This window comes from Neovison vison, chromosome 11, assembly GCF_020171115.1.
Source record: "Neovison vison isolate M4711 chromosome 11, ASM_NN_V1, whole genome shotgun sequence".
Classification (NCBI taxonomy): Eukaryota; Metazoa; Chordata; class Mammalia; order Carnivora; family Mustelidae; genus Neogale; species Neogale vison.
In genome coordinates this window covers 160689096-160711802 of record NC_058101.1, presented here as the reverse complement: position 1 = coordinate 160711802, position 22707 = coordinate 160689096, and the positions used below count along the sequence as shown (strand labels likewise).

The 22707-nt window shown below is 38.5% G+C and overlaps 1 protein-coding gene across 2 annotated transcripts in view; it reads left to right on the top strand.

Annotated features, from left to right (window-relative positions):
• Positions 1 to 716: 716 nt before the first annotated feature.
• The window catches only part of PPP2R2A (protein phosphatase 2 regulatory subunit Balpha), an 88716-nt gene continuing 66725 nt past the window's right edge, over positions 717 to 22707 (top strand). The window contains exons 1-3 of one of the 2 annotated variants that reach the window (XM_044225118.1): positions 717 to 752; positions 1301 to 1419; positions 3270 to 3344. In XM_044225118.1, coding sequence (XP_044081053.1) covers positions 1413 to 1419; positions 3270 to 3344 — 82 coding nt within the window. In that variant the 5' untranslated portion in view covers positions 717 to 752; positions 1301 to 1412. Of the gene's footprint in view, positions 753 to 1300; positions 1420 to 3266; positions 3345 to 22707 lie in introns of those variants that run through there. The other variant, XM_044225119.1, reaches the window with a different exon arrangement.

Sequence of the window (22707 nt, the reverse complement as noted above, 5' to 3'; positions counted from 1 at the left end):
CCTTTCAGCCTTAAGGTCAAATTCCGGATATTTTTACAGGTGCTGGTCATGTGCAAAATATGCATATCTGTATCCTAGGAGTGTTGCGGGGACTGAGATATGTGAAGTGTCCAGTAGGATATAGCGATTGCATCGTTAATGCATCTTTCAATGAGGTACCTATGCTAACCCTCTTGGATGATGACTAGTGTCTCCTGTTTTTTTTTTTTTTTTTCCCCTTGTACCTCTTAACTCTGTTGAAGATGCTTTCAACACAAATCTAACAATAACGGCGGCAAACATTCATCATGTATTCTAATTAGGTCATTTAATCTTTGAAACAATCCTATGAGGTAGGAATGTTAACCTCATCTCATGCATGGCGTCCGCGTTTGGCAGCCTGGCTTCAGAGCCCAGCTCTTGGCTTAACCACCGCTTCCACTCTCTCAGCTGGACCGACCGGGGCCACTTTTTCCGCCATGTCTGCTACCAGCAAACTCCGCTTTCTGTTCAGAAACCCTCAACTGCTTTCAGTCGCCAAGGACTCTTGCCTCGGTTCCCGGGGCCCATGAGAAGGTATTTAATTCACCCATATGGAACCAGGCCAGCTGCGTCCTTCTCAGACCCGCGAACTCTTCCCTCGGCCGAGCCGCCAAGTCTATCCAGCCCCCCACCCCCGTCCTTTTTTTCATTGGCTACAGAGTCACTATTTTAAGTAGAAACACGGTACGCTCAAAGACACAGGATCCCACGAATCCCCGCGAGCGAGCATGGTAACGGCACGGCTGAGCCCGTTCCGGAGTCCAGGCACAGGCGCGAGGGTTTGGGACACTGCGATGTGCACAGGACAGCGGACCGGGCCGGGGACGGAGGGCAGACGGGGCACTGCAGGACCTCAGACCAACAGCGCGCGGGATAGGGCGCGGCGCAGGGCAGGCCCGCGGGGACGCAGCGCGCGGGGCGGGGGAGGAAGGGGCGGGGACCCGGAGTCAGGCCGGCGGCTCCCCGCCCCTCCCCCTCCGGTTCCCGCCCCGGCCCTCGCCCCGCCCCGCCCCGCCCCGCCCCTCCGGCCTGGCCCGGCCCGGCCCGGCCCGGCCGCTCCGCCCCCGGGTGACGTCACTGGCCAGGCCAGCCGGCGCCATTTTGAAAGTGGAGTCGCCTACCCCTGCCGCTGCCGCCGCCGTCGCTGTCGTAGCTGCCGCCGCCGCCGCTAGAGAAAGAGCGAGAGCGGGGAAGCCCCAGAGCGAAATCCACCATCCTGCTGGCTGATCTGCTCGCCCCTCCTTCCTTCTCCCCTGACCCCCGCCCTTTCCCCCCACAGGTGCCATCCGCCGCCATCCGCCCTCTCTACCCCCCCATCCCCAGGTGAGGGGGGTGAGTTCAGGAAGCAGAGACCCCGAGGAACCCAGCAGGGTCACCATTTGCAGCGCAACATGGCAGGTAAAGGAGAAATCACCCTCGTCCACTGACAAGGCACCGCTTCCTTCCTTCTCCCTCCATCACCCCCTAGCGACCGCCTGTGCCTCTCGTAGAGCCACGGGGCGCCCCTTGGATTTTAGGGAATTGGTCAAGTGGGGTGGGGTGGGGGTGGGGAGGGTTCTGCTGAGGCAAGGGGTCGTTGTGATACAGAAATGGCTTTTAAAATGAGGGCTGGAACCTTGGCACGGGTGGGGGTGGGGTGTGTGCTGGCGAGCCGGGGGGTAAGGCGTGGGTGGGGCGGGGTGGGGGCGAGTGCAGATTTGTCCCTACTGCTTGGAAGAGCCGGTTATAAACCCCGCTCTCCCCGGTTTCCCCCCAGCTCCCCGGGGCTTTTTTTAGGGTTTTTCCTTAATACAATTCCTGTTTTTTCCCTTGCTGCAAGCCTTCTTGGGTGTACATATTAATGTATTTTGTACTGAGAAGGAAGAGTACTTTGCAAGTTGAAATACATTGGGGATCTATGTGTATTCCCCCCCCCCACTGTGGGTACGTATATTTTTGAGACCATAAGCCTGAATTTTTTTTGTCTTGAACTCGTTCCCTTTGGTTTCTTAACCTTCGTGCCCAAGAGTGCAAGGTCTTTAATAGACCAAGTTGCATGAAAAATGTAATTTAAACTTTGCGTTTTGTATGTTAGTTTTTGTGCAGATGTCCTTTTCCCAAAAGGGTTTCGTAGAGTTAGTTAAAATAGTTGTGGAGTTCAATGATGTAAATAGCCAAGGGGGGAGAGATTTAGGTAAAAGCTTGGGGTGGGGGGAGGTTGCATAGAGAAATCCAGTTTGGAATATTTAGCAAGGAATGAAGGTGAAGGAAGAGAAAGATAATTGCTTTGAGAGTGATTTTTATACATTTTGGTGTTGCTGAATGTCTTCCTTTTTCTAAGAACCAGTTTTAGGTGTTGATTCAGTTTCTTCCTCCATAGATCCGGGACATTTTCTCCACAGTGCTTGGAAGTGAAATAGAGACATTCAGGAACTAAACCAATTTTCCATGCTTTTTACAGTATTTAGATAACCTTTAAATAAACCTTCAAAAAAGTTAACGTGTTGGATTGACCTATGTTTTGCTGTAAACAAGTTGCTCTTTGGCCTTGTTGAATAATTAAGCTAAATAAAAATTGTTTTGCATTAGATGATGACAAACTAGGGAAATTCTTTGCAAGGCCCTCTGGGTTCTGAGGGATAAGGTGAAAGGAGGCAAAACAAGCTTCCTCTGACAGCCTCCTCACCAGCATTTATTTCGATTTCTTTTCCCGTCTGGAGCCAGTGATTTGCTGGTAATGAAATGCAAAGAAATGGGTGGTGAGTGTTGTGTTTGCTGTGTGTGCGCTTTGGTGATTGGGTTCATATGAATCATTACTCCTCACCCAAGCTGTAATGTTCCTGAAGTTTTCTCTTCATTCCATGTTTTATGGTAGTTTAACCTTATTAACCCTTCTGCCAGCTTTTATAAAGTTAAAGGAAAACTGTCTGACTTTGGTATTTACTTTTCTCTGGTAGGTCTTGGGTGACTGTGAGGCTTTTACTGTATTTGAGGGGAAGGGAAAATGGAAGTTTTAAACACATATGCAGTGTTAATGATAGTATGTGGCCTTCAGACATTTCATACCTGGAATCTCGCTCTCTTTTTTTTAAATGCACTACCAGTTATTGGAGACTAACCTCCTTCCAAGTTAGTGCTCTGGGCTGGTGGTTGTATGTGTGGGCAGTACCAGGCTATTAGTATCATGCCAACCATGGATACCATCTCTGTGTTTACGAGAGTAAACATGAACAGGACTCAGTTTTAATTGCTATGTTTTCTTTTTCCAGGAGCTGGAGGAGGGAACGATATTCAGTGGTGTTTTTCTCAGGTGAAAGGAGCAGTAGATGATGATGTAGCAGAAGGTAAGAAAGCACTTAATAATGCAAAATTTGAATATGGAGTCAGAATCTTGATTACTGAATGATTTCTTTCCAGCTAGATCTGTTACACTTTAAGAACAGACTGAGTTTTTTGTCTGAGCAATGGAGGAACAGTTTTAAAAGTCACTTTTCTGGAAAATGGTCTTTAGTCTTTTATTATTAATACTTTATATCATTACTTTTTATCTGTTAAGTGAAGGTACTAGAGTATGATGTATATAAAACTGTCACAAGAAAAATCTAAGTTTCATATTGTAAAGATTTCTTGACTGTAAATTTCATGTACAAATAAATGGTGATGCATTTTCATGTTCAGGCATCATTTTTAGATAATTATGTTAAAAAAGGCATCAACATTTACCTCAGACATTTTTGAATGACTGTCTTTCATTTTTGAGGTAAGATTTTTAGTGTTTAACTTGCCTGCTTTCATTGTGTGGTGTTGATTGACATTTCTGTAAAGAAATGATGGCTCAAATGATACATTTTATTGTCTGATAATGATAAATTTAGGTGGGTAAGGAAACAACCATGGTTCTGGGGAGCCTATTCTTTTGTGGTTAGAAGCTAGGTTTGATCAGATAAACTACTTAAGTCTTAATTCTTCTCCCAAATTTATTTCGTGTATTTCAAAAACTTCAAGTTTGGAAATGTCAGTTTTGCACTCATTTGAGATGGTTTTAGGTGCTGGAGGCATTATTTCCCATAAAGTAGTTGTATCATTTCATTGTTCAGAAATATTGTTTAAAGTTTGAATTTTAATGGTATTCTGTCTTGAATTATGGTAGGAATTTTCCAACAAAACTCAAATGAATTAAAATGTACTTTTAATTTTAAAAAGTGTCCCTTAAGTTTATAAATCATCCTCTATAGATTGTATTGTTCTCGTTAAGATCCTATTTCTAACCTACTATCTGCAGTACTGTTAGTTTTGAGGATTTCTTCAAGTAATGGTAGGATGATAGACTTATGTTGACCCAGTCAAATGCTTGGATTTGCCTGTGTCAGTGTCATTATCAGTGAAGTGTTTGATCAGTTTGGTGTTCTTTGAGGAGCCAGCTGGCATACATTGTACCTGTGATACTTTATGGAGCACTATCACATTTCTGTTGAATCCTCATCTGTTTTTCAGATGAGAAACGAGAAATCTTAAAGAGACTCACTGATGGTCGCATAAATAGCGCAAATCAAGGTTTTCTGGTGAAGCTTGTGGTGGTTGATTTGTTGAGAGAAATCCTATAAGTTCAAGGGAGGACTCATGTGTTACTCATTTTGTAATTCCATTACCTGTTGAATAGTAGCCACTGAATACTGGATCATTTGTGCTGTTGTATAATACTCAAGTTATGAGAGTGCTGTATACTTGGAAATTATTCCTGGGTTGATTTCCACTTATTTTTTATAGCAAAGATATGTTGAGGGGTTCCGAAATGTTGAGCTGTGGGGCTGCAAGGTATCTGGGACATAAACCCTGCCCTGAAGGAGCTCGTAGTTTTTTTTTTTAAACAGTAGGCAAAGAGACCACATGGGTTTTAATTAAAAGAAATTGATGGTTCTAAACTTACCTAACTTGGAATCAAATGATGGTTTGTGATATGTATGATGGGATCAGTTATAGTTCTATTCTGTTAATACTTAGTAGCTACATTTTGCTACTGACTCATTTTTTTAAAGATCTTTATTTATTTATTTGACAGAGATCACAAGTAGGCAGAGAGGCAGGCAGAGAGAGAAAAAGAGAGAGAGATAGGCACCCCCCCCCCCGCCCGCTGAGCAGGAAGCCCAGTGTGGGACTCGATGCCAGGACCCTGAGATCATGATCTGAGCTGAAGGCAGCAGCCTAACCCACTGAGCCATCCAGGTGCCCCTTGCTACTGATTCATTAAATGATTTTTTTTTTTTTTTGAGGTTGTTAAATAAACTTTAACATACAGTGCATTCCTAGCATCTTAGCATGCTGAGGCTTGGTATGTGTATTTTAATAAAAACATGACTTAAGTCAAGTACCTAAGTTTATGCTAGTGTAGTAAGTTTAAAAAAGCCCCTAATTTTCACACTATACTCCTTTAATTTTTTTTTTTTTTTGCATACTGTAGTTTCCATGTCATGGTCTATTATGTTTATATTCCTAAGGGAAGATTAGCGTTTCTCAAATAAAATTAAAGTTTTCCCCCTTGGTTTATGAGACTGTAATCTCTAAACAGGTTACATCTAGCTAAATCTTCAGTTTAGCTTACCTTTTTTCTGTTAATGATGTATTGCAAGTTCTTTCCCATCAAAGGCTCTGGATTGTCTTTCCCCTCCTACATGCAGCTAGTTGTCATGGCATACCATTGTTACTTTTGTAATGCTTTAGTCTTCTTTCCATACCCAACTTCTCTTAGTTCAGGATCTCGGTATCTTTCATCCACATTGCAGTAACTTCCTAAATGGTTCCCTGCTTCTTGTTCTGTGTTTTGCTTCTAAGTTAATCTTAAATGCTGTCCCAGTTTTATGTTCCTCAGAAATCTTAAGTGGTCACTGCTTCCCTAGGATTATGAATTACATTCAGATATTTCTGCGTAGAATACGAGATCTTTCAACAGTATGTCCCCTGTTTCTCTAATAACCTGCTAATACAGGTTAAGATCCAGCTAAATGGTTGCTGTTTCTCAAACAAGTCTTGTACAGTCTTACTCTTGGGTCTTTGTTTTTTTGCTGTTCCCACCTCGGAATGCCTTACAGTCATCCCACAATTTATCACTTATTAGAATTCTTCAGGTCGTGTCTGTAACTCTTTTTCTTACCTTCCTTTCGTGGAAATATTTAAAAAATCTTTCTTTATAGCCCTTCTTATTTATAATTTACCCTAAATCTCTGCTGTTACACTGTGTAGGACCAATGCATCTGCTCTATGCAGAGTATACTATACAAATTACGGTGCTTAGAACAGTGCCTGGCACATCAGTAAATGTTGAGTATTTGTTGAATGAAGAAGTGTGATTACTATTACGAGATTCTGAAAGGGAGAGAGATCCATTGAAAAGATGATGGTGGTATACTCTGGATGTCATGGATGTATTTACTTGGATTGATGTTCTACAGCTGTGTAATAGAAGTTAGGAGACTTTGAGTTTTTATCCTGGGGACAAACAAGTGTATGTCACTTGGAATAAGTGATTCTTTGGGTTCCAGTAAGCTTAGCCTTAAGATGACAGGACTGGATTAGATTTCTGTTGTTGCTTATATGCTAATCTTGTTAACTCTCAAAGATGTTTTAGAGAAGAAAGAGCCCAACATTATTACTACCGGTAAGTTAAGTTGTATGAGATACTGGGCTCCTGGGGGCCTTAATTTACAAAGAAGTCTTTATTGGACTTAATGAAGGCTCAGAATTTGTCATTAAGTGCATTGCAGAACTAAGAATTTTTATGTTTGACCAGATAACTGTGATTGGTCTTTGGTTGATGGGGTACCCTTATTGGGATACTTATTCTATGCATAGGTCTCTTCAGGCACTTTTTTTTTTTTTTTTTAATGATTTTATCTGTTTGACAGAGACACAGAGAGGGAACACAAGCAGGGGAAGTGGCAGAGGGAGAAGCAGGCTTCTATTAGAACAGGGAGCCCAGTGTGGGGCTCAATCCCAGGACCCTGGGTTCATGACCTGAGCCGAAGGTAGACACCTAAGGACTGAGCCACCGAGTCGACCCTCCTCAGGCACTTTTAAGTGGTTTATCTTTGGTATAGCTCTTGGTTTGGGAGAAGGGTGAGGTACTAAAGTCTCTATCACTCAGACAATCTCTAATCCTGCAGTTTTCCTTTTTTTTTTAAGATTTTATTTATTTATTTGACAGACAGATCACAAGTAGGCTGAGAGGCAGACAGAGAGGAGGAAGCAGGCTCCCCGCCGAGCAGAGAGCCCGATGCTGGGATCATGACCTGAGCCAAAGGCAGAGGCTTTAACCCACTGAGCCACCCAGGCACCCCTCCTGCAGTTTTCCTTTTAATCTTTGTGGTAGTGGTAATAACATTTTATCATATTCCATACTTGAAAAATTTCCTTTATTGACAACTTGCTCTCATGAGATAGTAGGTAGCACAGACACTGGTGCTAGGCTACATAATTGCATCCTCTACATAATACAGTCCTCTGCTAGCTGGGTAATCTTGGGCAAATTAATTCACCTCTTTGTGCCTGTTTTCTTCTCTCTAAAATGAAGATCACAATAAAATCTTCCTTACGCTGTTGTTTGGTGATTAAATGAGTTCATATGCATAAAACAGTAACTTGGCACATAAAGCGTTGTAAGGGTTTAGCTGTTATTGTTGGAACATTTATGGCAAGTAAGGAAGAGTTGGAAAATGAGAAAACTGGGGAATTTAAGAATTTCTCCTCAGCCAAAGTGAAGAGATGGTATATATGTGTTTTATACATATTCTTTGAGTCCACTAATACAAAGTTTGAAAAACATTCAAAACTAACCATAGCCTTAGAGACACATACTAAAGTGGTAAACTTTAAAGAATAGCTACAAAATAATTGCTATAAAAGCCAGTATGTTGTGGTTACTTTTAAGTGATGGAAGGGAGTTGTTCTTGAGAAGGAATCTGGGGGCCTCATGGAGGTAGTGTTTTGACTGGGTGGTGGCTGTAGTGATTAACTGATTATCCTGGACATTTCTCTTTTGATTTTTGATTTTCTGTATTTGTTACATTTCACCCTCAAAAATTGTGTGTGTGTCTGTCTGTCTGTATGTTTTTAAATCAGTACTGTGTTAGAAAGGGTTTAGAGTGAAAACTGGCAGTCCCTACCTTCATCCACGCCCTAATCCTCCCTCGTCCTTCTAAAGGCGATTATATTCACCTCTTCCACTATTCCCTGTTGCTTAATATTTTGTGAATAAAGTGATAACTTCTTTTTCTCATACATTTTAGACATTTCCAATTGACTTTCCTCTAGTAGGTGAAAATTAAGCTATTAATATTATCACCCCATCACCCCATACACCAGTTTATCATCCCCATACCCTAATTTAACCATACCATGTATATGATTAAATTAGAAGTCAGTGCTTACATTATGATGGCCATGTGGATGTTCACTGCTGACCCAAGACTGCAGTATTTCTTGTGCATCCCTTCATTTGTCCTGAAGGTAGTAATTGGCCAGTTTTTAATTAGTCTGGTTCTTTTTGTATTTGCGCTTTTATTTTTATTTTTTTGTACTTGTGTTTTTTTTTTAAAAAACACTTCATTATGGGAGATTTTGAATATTATGGAAAGTGTATGGAATAGTGTATTGAACCCCCATCACCCAACATCATCAACCCATTTATGTATCACTTGATCCCTTCTCAGTCCTTTGTATTTAGTAGTAGAAGCATTACTGATTTTGTTTTTAAAATCTGGATTCAGCACTAGAAAACCAAGTTCATCATTTTAAAGTGCAACAGGAAGGAAGTTTTCCTAATTTTTTTTTGCAGTAGCAATACCTGGTAATCTATTACTTGCTTAAATTTTACTTGTGGAAGTATTAAATACTAAAAATTCAAATATGTATGGATATTATTTTTTGTACATTTTCATTTAATATTGTTGACTTAATAATTTTAAATTTATAATATTTTAAAACAAGTATATCTTCCCTTATCTCCATATTACAGTGTCGATTTTTTTTATAGTAAGTTATTTTAGGATATGATTTTATTACATGAAGCCTTTTTTTTTTAATGGAATTTGGATATGCATTGCATGTCCAGTGCATATCCATGTCCACGTGCATTGCATCTTTCAACAGTTTACTTCCTGTTTATTTTTGGTAGGATTTAGACTTACAGACTGGTTCTTTGGGGAAAAAAAATTCAGTTGTAGAGTCTAAATATTCCCCAAATAAAGACCTAAATAAAATTATGAAAGACAGTTTTTGGGATATCACATAAAATTCTAATGGTTTTAGGGCTCCTGGGTGGCTCAGTCAGTTGAGTGTCTGCCGTTAGCCCAGGTCATGATCCCAGAGTCCTGGAATCGACTCCTGCATCAGGCTTCTTGCCCAGTGAGACATCCTTCTCTTTCTGCCCCAGTGTGCTCACATGTGTGCACACACCCTCAACAATCTTTTAAAAAAAAAAAAAGGAGTGTATATATTTGTACTTTTGTGCACTTTTCTGGTTAGAGAGGGTCCATAACCATTATCAAAACAGCTATTTTAGAGTGTGGTCTGGTGACCCCTCAACTTTTTTAAAAGGTCCATGAAGTCAAAACTGTTTGCATTATAATATATTTGACAATGTTTTTTTGTCAATGTTTTTTTGACAATGTTGACATGTGCAGCAGTGGTACAAAAACAATATGGGTAAAGCTGCTGGTATCTTAGTGAATCAAGGCCTTGGCAGCAACTGGCCCCAGTAGTCATGGTAATAATTTTCACCATGTACCAGCAGTTTGAAAATGCCAATTTTACACAGGATTTTTTTTTGATGAAACCGTAAAAATGAACTTTATTAAATCTTGATTCTTGAGTACATGTCTGTTAAACATTCTGTGTGACAAAATGAGATATACACCACGGCACTAATGTTACAGACCAGAGTACATGTTGTCTGGAGGAAAAGCGTTGGTGCACTTACTTGGGTTTTGAGCTCGTTTAATTAGCTCCTCCTTTCATGGAACATTATTTTGTTAGAACTAATGATAAATAAATGATGGTTATTTAGACTTGGATATTTGGCAGACATTTTCTCAAGTAAACAGTGAATTTGTTGCCTCAGTGGACAATACTTGTTGCCCACGATAAAATTTTAAGCTTTCAAGCAAAGGGAGAATTTTAGAAAACATGTATGTGCCATCCTGAGTTGGATAACTTAACCAATATGAAAGATGTTTCAGATGAGACCTGTAATATTAATGATTGCAATTTTTTGATTTAATGTGATGAAATGTGTCAACATTTGGAACCTCTGAATATTTGGATGACTCAATCAGTGTTTTAAAACTATCCAATGCCTGTGATGTTTAAAAAATGCATAAGTAAAAGCATCATACAGCATTGGATTTTAATGTAACACATGACTGATAAATGGTTTCAGATTCCACAAACCTTCAAAAAACTATCACTTGTCCAGTTTTGGTGTAGTGTCAAAGGGATATCTGTAACCTGAAAGGCCTATTAAGATACTCCTGCTTTTTCAACCACATACCTGAATGAGGTTGTTTTCTTCATATATCTAATCAACATAACACAGTATATTGAATGCAGAAGCAGTTAAGAGAATCTAGGTGTCTTCTGTTAAGCCACACATTAAAGAGATTTGCAGCAGGGTAAAACAGTGCCATTTTTTTGCGGGAAAGTAAAGTCATTTTTCTTTTTCTTTTTTTTTTTTTTTTGTTAATGTGTAGGGTTTATCACTAATATTTTTAAATCGACAAATACTTGAAAATTTGGAAGGCCTTAGGGGTCCTCAGATTTTAAGTGTAAGGAAATCCTGACATCCAGAAATACTTGACAGCAGTTGGTTTAGTCTCTTAATAGGCTTCACTGTATTAATGCTTTAAAAGAGTCTCACAGACTATAAGATAAGTGATCAGAGCAGTATGCTGCTTTTGTGCATGAAAGTCTAAAGCTTTGTATAAAAGCTTTCCTGTGACTTATTGTTTCAGCCTACTCTCTTGCTGTTCTTTAGATACCAAATTAGATCTGCCTTAAGCTCTTTCATCTGGTGATCTTGGTGAAGGAAGGATACCTTTAGGACTTTAAAATACCTATTTTTAAATTTACCTCCCTTGCAGAGATTACATACTAGTACATATTTGCCAAAATACTTTAGCTTAAAGTTTTTTTAGGGCTTTTCCCTGGTATGATGCCATTTCTGGGTTGGTGCCTGGTTATTAGAAATGAGTTGGTGACCTTGGCATTGTGTTTAATTTTGAGGCCAGTATGTAGCAGTTTGATGTGTTGTTTTTTCTTGGAAGAAAGGCATAAAATTGGCATGGTAACTTTGTGGTTCCCAACTCTTCATTACTATAGGCAGGAAGGGGAGAGAGAACAGTGTTTTCTTTAAGTTTTATTTTTTATTTTTTAAATTTATTTATATTTTAGTAATCTCTACACCCAATGGGGGGCCCAAACTCACAGCCCAGAGATTAAGAGTTGCATGCTCTTCCTGCTGAGCCAGCCAGGTACTCCTAAATTTTACTTTAAGTACAGCGTAATTTGTTTTAAAGCAGTTGCTGAATTTCCCAATCCCATTTATTGTTTAGTATTTTCAGTATTTTTGTGGCTGTTTTTCTATCCTTCAGAGAACGTTTGTCAAAGTACATAACACCTTTTAAAACTGGTTTCACCAATTTCCCAATCCGTGTTTAAATGTTGAGTTTGTTAAAAACTTACTTTTCGAAAATAAATAAATTGGGAAAAAAAAACCTTACTTTTCATAACATGTGTTTAGTTAATTTTAGCAGTAGTTGTCAGATGTCACCCAGGTCTTCACCTGCATCATATGTGGATTCCTTGGGAAATCATGATGAAATGCTTTTCTATAACCCACTGTACCAGAGGTAGTACTTTTGTAATTTTTAGTTTCTTTTGGTTGATTCCCTCTCTGAAGTTTCTAGTATCAACTGAGATTTTCTCTTCTGAAATCTTTAAATGATCTCTTCTATCCAGTTCAGGGAAGTTCATGGACCAGTGATCCTATTTAAGTACCTCTGCTTTAACCTAAAGTTTTGCCTATGGCTATATGCCTACTGAAATATGGAAGAGTTGAGATTATTTTATATGGAAATAATAGCTTTTAGACTGTTAGGAGGGTAATCTTTTTCTTAGGAATCCTTTTAGTACTTATTGTTTCTGCTATGATATTAGAGGTATGGATCTTTAAGATAGAGGACTTGACAGTTTTAGTGTATTCCCATTTTTAAAAAATTTTAATGAAAAACTTCTGTCTCTCTAGCCATGGGTAAAACTATTAGAGGGATATATTGGGTTTTGAACCACTTGGCTTGTTTTATACTTTATTCAGAAGGAATCTAAATTTCTTTATTAGCCCATATTAAGAGAGACACCAAAGTAGATAAAAAAGATTGGTGAGAAAATTTTTTAAATTCTCTAAAGATCTGGAAAAATACTAACTTTTAGAGCTTGATATTGTAGAGTATTGTGTTCTTTGTCTCAGAGTGGAAATAGAACCTTTTTGGTGTTGGCTGTCTCTTTCTTTTTCCAGTTTACCACAAGGTAAGAGACCTATGGGTATGGAATAGATGTGTTTCTAAAATAGCATAAGAGGAATATATTTTTTTTAAAATATTTTATTTATTTATTTGACAGACAAAGATCACAAGTAGGCAGAGAGTCTGGCAGAGAGAGAGGAAGGAAAGCAGGCTCCCGTCCAAGCAGAGAGCCTGATGTGGGGCTCGATCCCAGGATCCTGAGATCATGACCTGAGCTGAAGGCAGAGGCTTTAATTCACTGAGCCACCCAGGTGCCCCAAGAGGAATCTTTAATACATTCTTATTGACTAGTAGATTGGGAAGGCTCTATTTCAAGAGAGAAATCTGTTGTAGGCAATAAATAATTCTTGTCAAAAATTTTTTTTTTTAAAGATTTTTTTTTTATTTATTTGACAGAGAGAGATCACAAGTAGGCAGAGAGGCAGGCGGAGAAAGAGGAGGAAGCAGGCTCCCCGCTGAGCAGAGAGCCCGATGCGGGACTCGTTCCCAGGACCCTGAGATCATGACCTGAGCCGAAGGCAGCAGCTTAACCCACTGAGCCACCCAGGCGCCCCTTGTCAAATTCTTTATCTAGGGATGCAGCATGCAAAAATGGTTATTATGGGAATTGGTAGTTGAGAAGGGATTGCTCCTAGTCTTTTTCTCCCTTGACATAAAAGGAGAATTAATTTTTTTCTAGCAACAGAACCAGTTCTTTAAGCAAAACATTTTTTAGCTTATAAAATAAATTCTTTTAATGCATTTTTTATTGTTAAAGCACATAACAAAAAACCACACAGTGTACCGTATTCACCATTTTTAAGCATACACTTTGGTAGTGTTAACTCTATTCTCGTTGTTGTGAAACTTATCTCTAGATCTTTTTCACATTGCAAAACTGAAACTAGACCTGTTTCATAGTTCCCGATTCTTCCCCTGTCCCTGGTGTCCTCCATTTTGCGTTGTTTCTATGAATTTGATTACCTTAGATACTTCCTACAAATGAAATCATATGGTATTTGTCTTTTTGTGACTGGCTTACTTCATGTCTTCAGGGTTCATCCATATTGTAGCATGTGATAAGATTTCCTTTCTTTTTAAGACTGAATGATACTCTATTGTGTTTATATATACCACATTTTGTTTATCCATTCATGCATTTATGGACATTTTAGGTTGCTTCTACCTTATAGCAAGTGTGTGCTTCTAGTCTTTATTTATTGCTGGGGGATGGAACAGCAGAAGTCCTTCCTTTAATTGATCGAAGGTGGACAAAGAGAGCCCTGGACAGAAGATACTAAAGGAGGTAGATGGGTACTGCTGTGTGACAAATCTGTTTATCCCAGGTTAACGGTTTGAAAACCAGAAATGGATTACTTCATTCTGTAGGCTATTACAGGATAAGAATAAGGAAAAATCGAAATTTTTTTCTTGTTAAAAGATTTCTTATTTATTTATTTACTTGACAGAGAGAGACAAGTAGGCAGAGAGAGAGGGGAAGCAGGCTCCCTGCCAAGCAGAGTTTTACCTCATTTGTTTTGCAGTTTCTAGTTTAAAAATAGAAGATACCATGAATTTTGTAAATCACTTTTCATTATTGTAAACCTTATATTAACAGTAAGACGGCTGGCATGTTATCTCATACATGTTTTATTTATTTTTCTTAAAAAGATTATTTATTTATTTTTTTAACAGAGATCACAAGTAGGCAGAGAGGCAGGCAGAGAGAGAGGAAGGGAAGCAGGCTCCCTGCCAAGCAGGGGGCCCAATGTGGGGCTTGATCCCAGGACCCCAGGATCACGACCCAAGCTGACAGCAGAGGCTTTAACCTACTGAGCCACCCAGGCGCCCCTCATACATGTTTTAATTAAGCAAAGTCTTCAGTATACTAGGGAAATTTGGTACCTGTATAAGGAATGATCATAGTTGTATTTCTTGCAGTAGCCTTTGAGGTAGACATTTATTGTCATTTTGTACACAAGATTATGAGTGAGTAAAACTATTCTGTCTGCTTTTTAGTCTTCCCCATTGCTTCTCTGTGGTTCAGTTTTTAAAAATACTGTTTGATTAAAAATATAAATCTCTGGTTCTCATAGAGAAAGAGTAGAGTGATAGTTACTCATCCACAAATCAACAAGAATATATTGAGTGCCCAGTGCTGTGGAGAATATGAGGAAAATAGGTATATATATCCTTCACTTTAGGTATATTAAGAGCATCAATTTGTTACACTAAGCTTTTTCCATAACATTTTCTGGCTTGTGGTATTAACCTGTTCATATTATTGGGAGAGCCTTGGCTAATCCTATGTAAAAAATTTACAGGTAGTTTTGGAATTTAATAATTAATTATTTTCCATTTTTTGAGTTGACATGCTTTTTGGTGTTGAGATGGTGCTGTAGTAGAAATACTTAGTTGTTCTTGGAATTAAATGAAGAATCACATGTATCTCAAGTTTTTCTAAGATATAACTATGTCTTTCAGTGGTTTTAAATGCTTGTGAGTTGAATTTACAAATGAATATTACTGGTGATCTCTCCAGGTAAATGTAGTTGCCCGTAAGCCTTTTTCTCTCTTCCCTCTATTCTGTGTGTTTCAAGCCTGCATTTGGTTAATTTGGCAGACCCTTAAAAAGGTAAATATAGATTTAACCATACAACCCAGCAGTTCTCTTCTTGGGTATATACTTGAGAGAATTGAAACATGTGTCCATAAAGCGTAGACATGAATGTTTATAGCAACATAACTCGTAATAGCCAAAAAGTGAAAACAGACCAAACATACAGAAAAGGTGGTGTATCTGTACAATGGGATATTATGCAGCCATAGAAGGTGGTGTATCTGTACAATGGGATATTATGCAGCCATAGAAAGGAATGAAATGCTGTTATATGCTGCAACATGGAAGAGCTTGGGAAACATTATGCTAAGTTGAAGAAGTTGGGCACAGAAGACCATATATTAAATGATTCTGTTTATATGAAATACCCAGAAGTGGCAAATTTATCAAGACAAAGTAAATTTGTGGTTGATAAGACCAGTGAGGGATGTGACTGTCATTGGATACAGCATTTCTTTAAAAGGGTGATGAAAGTATTCTGGAATTAGATAGTGATGGTTACACAGTTCTGTGAATATAGTAATAAATGCTGACTTGTATACTGAAATTTACAAATGAATAATAGTAAGTAAACTTTTTAGGTTACATCTACAGATAGTAAATTCAAACAGTGCAAGTGGTATAGAGTGAAAGTATGTGTCTCCCTCTTACCCCGATTCTCCCAGGTTCTCTGTCCCTAAAGATATTGTCATGAATTTCTTATATATGGTTTTGGAAGTTTTTCATAGTTGCCTGGGTTTTTTTTTTCATGTATATGAAAATTTTTTTTCATAGTTGCATGTTTTTAACTTAACAGAGTGTGTTCATCATTTTAGATTTGAAAGTGGGAAAATACATTCCAGAGATCTCTGATAGGCAAGGTATATAGGCCTTGTCCTAGAGAGGATCTAATGAATTGCTCAGGTAGCTACCATTTTCTTTTAACTATCCTGTGATCTCTATAGCTTCATTCTGAAGAGTTGCTGAGAAGGTTCTATGTGTTTGGAATGCACATCTAGATGTGCAGTTACTAGACTTTAAAGCTAAGTAAAATTTATGAAATAATAATGTCTAATAATAAAGTAGTAATGTCCAAGATACCCTGATCTTTAAAAAATAATTTGGTTTCATTGATACCTGAAGCGGAAGTCTGTGTCATACTCCCATCATTAAGCTAGACCTTGAATTTTCTCCATTTGAATCTTAATTGTTCCTGATGTCTGAAGTGACTCAGGTTTTTTTTTTTGTTTTGTTTTTTGTTTTTGGTGCTTATTTAGAACTAAACTAGACGTTATTAAGTATGCTAGATCCTAAAGACCTAAATGTGTCTTTTTTTCCCCCCCTCTCCTTTTGAGTCTTTGACTGTTCAGTAAATGCATAGCTCCTTTTATTCGTATGTCCACCATCTCTGATTTTTGACCAGATCGCTTGGGAATTTAGTTAACGTTGTGTAAAATGACACTGCTCAAGTTAGTGACAATACAGCTTCATTAAATTCTTGTTATGTGATGATTTGTTAATATTACGGATTTTTTTTTTTATTTAAGGAAAAACAACTCAATATCAGCATAAACATATATTTTAAAAGTAAGCGCTGGGCACCTGGGTGGTACACTTGATTGAGGATCTAAGACTCTTGGTTTTGGCTCTGGTCATGATCTTGGGATTGTGGGATCGAGCCCTGCATTAGGCTCAGGGCAGAGTCTGCTTTAAGACTCTGGCTCCCCCTGTCCCTTTGCCCGTCACCCCTGTGCTTAGTGTGTGCACGCTCTCTCTCTGTAATAGATAAGTAAATCTTTAAAAAAAAAAAAAAGTGCTCAAGAAACTTAGCTAACTGCCAACCAGTGTTAAGTGTTTGCATGTGTTACCATTGAATCATCACAGCTAGCTTCTGAGGATAGTTCTTAATAGTATTTTCATTTTATAGATAAGGAAATCAAGAATTAAAGTAACCTGATCAGGGTTACACATGGTGAGCGGGGGAGCCAGAGGTTGAACCTTGGTTCTTCTGACTTTAGAACTACGATAACTAGGGGCGCCTGGGTGGCTCAGTGGGTTAAGCTGCTGCCTTCAGCTCAGGTCATGATCTCAGGGTCCTGGGATCGAGTCCCGCATCGGGCTCTCTGCTCAGCAGGGAGCCTGCTTCCCTCTCTCTCTCTGCCTGCCTCTCCATCTACTTGTGATTTCTGTCAAATAAATAAATAAAATCTTAAAAAAAAACTATGATAAGTAAACAACAAAATAAAGTCACACATAATCTCCTCATTTTTAAGGTAATACCTATTAACATATTGGTGTCAGTCTGTCCTTTTTCTACTGTGAATGTATATTTTAAAAATAAGCATTACATGTTTAGCTTTGTATAATGCTTTTTTCCCCCAGTTAATGTCTAAGAAGATAAATGGCTTTTGTACTTAATTTGGGCTTTTTGGTTTTTACAGTTTTTGCTATTGTAAATTTATGATGAACATCCTTGTGAGAATCTTACTACTTAGGGTATATTTCTAGACATGGGAGTTCTGGTCAAAAGATGTGACCTTTTTTTATGGCTTAAAGAATGTATTACTAAATTGCCTTAGAAAGTTAGTGTGGGTTTTCACTTCCTCCAACAGTTAATAGGAGTACCCATTTCCTGATGACAATGTCTAGCACAATATTGCCATTCAGTAAAACCTTTTCCTCTTACTTGTTTGAGCATGTTTAAGTATGTAGATTCTGTTCATGTCCTTTGTTGCTCCTTGCCAGGGCTTTTCTTACTCATTTGTAATAGCTAAACCTCTCCCCCCTCCCATCATCATAGCTGAGGAAAGTTGTATGAAAACTCAAAGAACTAATTCGGGTCTAGAGTAGAAGGGGAAAGTCTTTCTAAATGAAGTGGCTTTTTTTTTGTTGTTGGTTTTTTTTGGTCTGTTTTTGACAGGCAATGGAAGGCAGAGTGTAAGAAAAAAGTTTGACAACTGCTGTTTGTTAGTTTTCTTATCTACATGGGGATGATTAATAGTACTTGTATTGTTATTTAAAGGATTAAATATACATGAGTGCTTAATTTTGGCATATACTTAGTACTCAGAAAATTTAGTTGGCCCAGTTAGTTATTTAATGCATGATTAACAGAAATAACAGATTAACAATTAACAGAATAAATGTCTTTTCAAGTCCACAAACCAAGATCGACCAGTTGTTTTTGAGATTTATAGGCACTTTCGATAAGTACATGTTGCATTAATGAATACAGCTTGAGCTTCGTTGAGTTGGGAGTTTGGGGAATCCAAAGACAAAAGTAGGAAGATTAGTTTCAGCAGATTTTGAGTTAGGCTAGGTCTGGCACGTTGATTATGAGGTTGATTAATTTACAGTAAAAGTTCAAGCTTGCTTAATTTTTTAAATTTCCTCTTCCTGTTCTTAAGTTCCTCCATGGTTTTGTTCTTTCCTGTGACTGGATACTCTGCATCAGTGGTGGCGCTTTCAGCGGGCACTAGAGCCAAAGCAGCCTTCATACTGGTGGTTACATATTCCCCTAGCTGGTAGGAGTGCAGTTGGGAAGCACCTGAAGGTGTGAGCTCAGGAAAATCCCATGAGAATTGTTGACCCTAAACTGGAGAGGTTCTTAAAAAAGTCCTGTTATTCCTCCCCCTCTGTGGCAGTGTTCTCTGTTTCTATGATGTTCTGTGATGATCTGAATCTTTTACCAGGCCTTGAGTAGGCTGATGAATATATGTTGAGCCCATAAAAAATTTTACAAGAGTCTGAAGAGAGAGTGCATATTATTGTACCAATGAACACCCTTATTTCTCTCTGTGATTCCTTATTCAGAAGTGCACTATTTTATTGTCAAAAGAACTGTATTAGCTGGATATCAGTACCTTTCAAGCTTTATGTGCTTAAGAGTTTCCCTGAAATCTTATTAAAATGCAGATTATGATTCTGCTTATAGATCTGGGGCGGAGCCTATGATTTTGCTTTTCTAACTCAACTCCAGTGATGGTCATGATGCCGCCACTGCTGCTCACTTGGTTTGCAGTCTACATTTACAGGGAAAAGACAGTTTGTTGCCGGTTTTTAGGGGAAGGGAGAACAGGTAGTAGGGTAGTATCTTACTCAGCATTTCTGACAGACTGAATAGATTCATTGTACTGTTCTCACATCATTTAACATTTGTTCAATAAATGAATAAATACCTCCTGGGGAGCTTTGTACTAGCTGTTAAAAGAGCAGCTTGCACCACAGTGTACTACTTGTTAGCCACCCCTAATTGTTAAATTAAATTTGTGTTTGTATTTAAAATTTAGCTCAGACCAGTCAATATCTCAGTATACTTAAAGGTTTGCTTTTGCTAGTAGTTTGCCTTTTTATTTTTTATTTATGTATTCATTTTAAAAGATTTATTTATTTATTTATTTGACAGATCAGAAGGAGGCAGAGAGGCAGGCAGAGAGAGGGGGGCGGTTAGCAGGCTGAGTAGAGAGCCCTATGTGGGGATTATTCCCAGGACCCTGGGATCATGACCTGAGCCCAAAGCAAGGCTTTAACCCACTGAGCCACCCAAGCGTCCCAGTAATTCATTTGCCTTTTGAAATAGGTTGTCTTCCTAGTGCTGTGAAGAGATGAATTTAGGAAATAAAATCTTCACTCCTAAATTGGTTGTTTTATAATCTCTAACACAGATTTTTAGAAGTATAAATGATTAACTTTTTTATTTTAATTTTTCTGATTTTTGTTTTGTTAGCCTGGGAGATACTTTTTCAATCTCCAATCAGGATTTCTCTCCCTCCTTGCCTAATCTTAGTTTTATTTTAAGTTGATTTTCACTTTTTCTCTATAGGTCGTGTGCGTAGTTCAGTAAGTCAGTAATTTTAAAATGCTTATGAGGAAAAGTGACAGTTTTCTGTCTTTCTCACCTGTAACTACCCGGAGTCCCCTTCCTCAGACTTTCAGCTAGTTTCTTCAGGTATTTATTTTCCTATATCCTTCTTTCTTTCTTATTTTTTTTTTTTCTTAAGATTTTATTTGTTTACTTGACAGGCAGAGATCACAAGTCTGCAGAGAGGCAGAGAGAGTGGAGGAAGCAGGCTCCCTGCTGAGCAAAGAGCCCGATGAGGGGCTGGATCCCAGGACCCTGGGATCATGACCTGAGCTGAAGGCAGAGGCTCTATCTAACCCACTGAGCCACCCAGGCACCCCGAGAAGGCTAATTTTTTAAAAAAGTGTTTTGGTTTTGGCAATCCATTTCTTTCAAGTTTCTTTCTTGTTTGTGTTGGCAGACCTCAGTATCTAGCTATCTAGGGATCCTTGGTTGTCAGTAACATCTAAGAATGAGGAACTAACGGGTTTTGGTCTCAGGGTGGTGTGTTCAAGCCCTGCCTTGAGCAGCTCATTGTTTAGTTTGTGTCCTCCCACTTAATCTTGTTTTCAGTTTGGTACTTTACCATCAGCCTCAGCTCCAGCTCTGATTTCTCTGGTCCAGCTACTTCAGAAAGTAAAGTCATTTTTTTTTTTGTTTTTTTTTTTTTAAAGATTTTATTTATTTATTTGACAGAGAGAAATCACAAGTAGACGGAGAGGCAGGCAGAGAGAGGGAAGCAGGCTCCCTGCTGAGCAGAGAGCCCGATGCGGGACTCGATCCCAGGACCCTGAGATCATGACCTGAGCCGAAGGCAGTGGCTTAACCCACTGAGCCACCCAGGCGCCCCGAAAGTAAAGTCATTTTTCCATGAGAATGGGGTTTCTGTGCATCTTACACAGAGATTTTAACCACTTGCCGGTTTTGAGCTCCATTCCTCTCTGTTGTCCTTTCCTGACCCTTCTCAGGGTCTGCCAGGCGAGACTGCTTGCCTCTGCTTGGCAACCCCTTCCACATGCTTTTATTCTTTTAGTTACGTGGTTTCTGTTTTCTAGCACATTCATTGTTTTCCTTCTGCTCATTCCCTGCATGCTCCATTGTTCTTACAGTCTTTAACTGTTCTTATTTATTTATTGTCACTTTAATGGGATCCAGCGGGGGGAGAGAACTGAGTTTCAGATTTCTGTGTTTAACAAGTGTATTAATAAAATGTTTCTAGTACTGTTTCCTTCATGTTCCAAAACACTTGATAATCGCCTTATCTACCAAAAAAAAGGAGAATTCACAGAATTCATATTTCTATTTTTCTTTTTAGAAAATTGCTTTCTTAGATCTAAATTCTAAGGTTGTGTAGTATTTTTAATATACTAAGCTTTAGAAAGTTGTGAATTCTTAACCCTCAAGTACAGCAATAGATGACAGAAATTAAGATACTAACTTGGATTTTCAAAACCTAAGTTTTAGGCACCTTTAAGGAATCAGCCAAAAGCAGTGAGGTTTTAAAAAACTTATTATTACCATATTTAAACTTAGAAATGTATTCTGATTTATTAAACTCTACAAGGAGTGGGTCTGTATGTTTTTAAAGTGCTTGCAGCCATATCTGGCATACACAGTAGGTCCTCATGAAGTATTTGTTGACTGAGTACACACGAGAAATTTGTTTGCATATCTAAAATACCAGAGAAGGTGTTAGCTTTATTGGATTCCAATGAGTTTAAGTTTTATTTCTACTCCAAAAATTGCTTTTAATTAATGAAAACATTTATCCCCAAGTGATTATAGTCACTTACTGATTGAAGGGCAGCTAAGATCATAATTTTGTATTGGGACTATTAGTTGTTCCTGAAACTAGCACACAGAATTAAGGGAGTAATCGTTTTTCCCTTCCTTTTCATGAGGAGCACTCATCCCCTGATATCAGTAATATAACGTTTGTGCGCTTAATACCACACTGCCTCTGCCTGCGTTTGAGCTTTTCTTTCTCTCCTTTGCTCACTAGTATAGTAGCTCCAAGTCACTGGGACTTTCTTGGTGGTTCCTAAACAAACACCATCTTGTTCTTGCTTAAGGCCTCAGACTTGCCCTTTACCCTGCAATAGACTTCACCCAGATTTTTTGTGTTGCCCTGTGTGAATTAACTGATTTCCCCTCCTAAACCTAGATAACTCAGTGTTATTTGCTTTTTTTTCTTTCTCTTTTTCAGATAACCTTGCTGTTATTTGGAATAATCGTGTTTATTTATTGTTTGCCGGCTTATTATAGGCTTCCTCTCACATTATATGAATAGGAATATTCATATAATGTGAATAGGAATATATTATATTCCTATGAAGGAATGAACTCTGTTTCTTTTGTTTTACCACTTTATTGTTAGCATTTTGAACAGTTTCAGGCACATAACAGTATCTGGCACTTGGTGGACATTTTGTAATTATTTGTTGAAGGGTTAGGTAAACTGTACAAAGTGTTTTCACATGTCATCCTATTTGAAAATATTTGAAACTTCAGTTTTTAATTTTACTAAATGTACATCCTTTTTTTTTTTAAATAAAAAAATACAGTAAGCTAAGAAGAAGTTACAGCACTGATACAAGTCTTCCCAGTTTTGGGTAAACCAGGAAAATGAGGCCCAGAGAAGTACCCAGTCTTACAAGCTCTTATGGTCCAAGCTGCTGGAAAAGACCCATCTAATGGTTCTGAAAATCAGCTAATTTCTC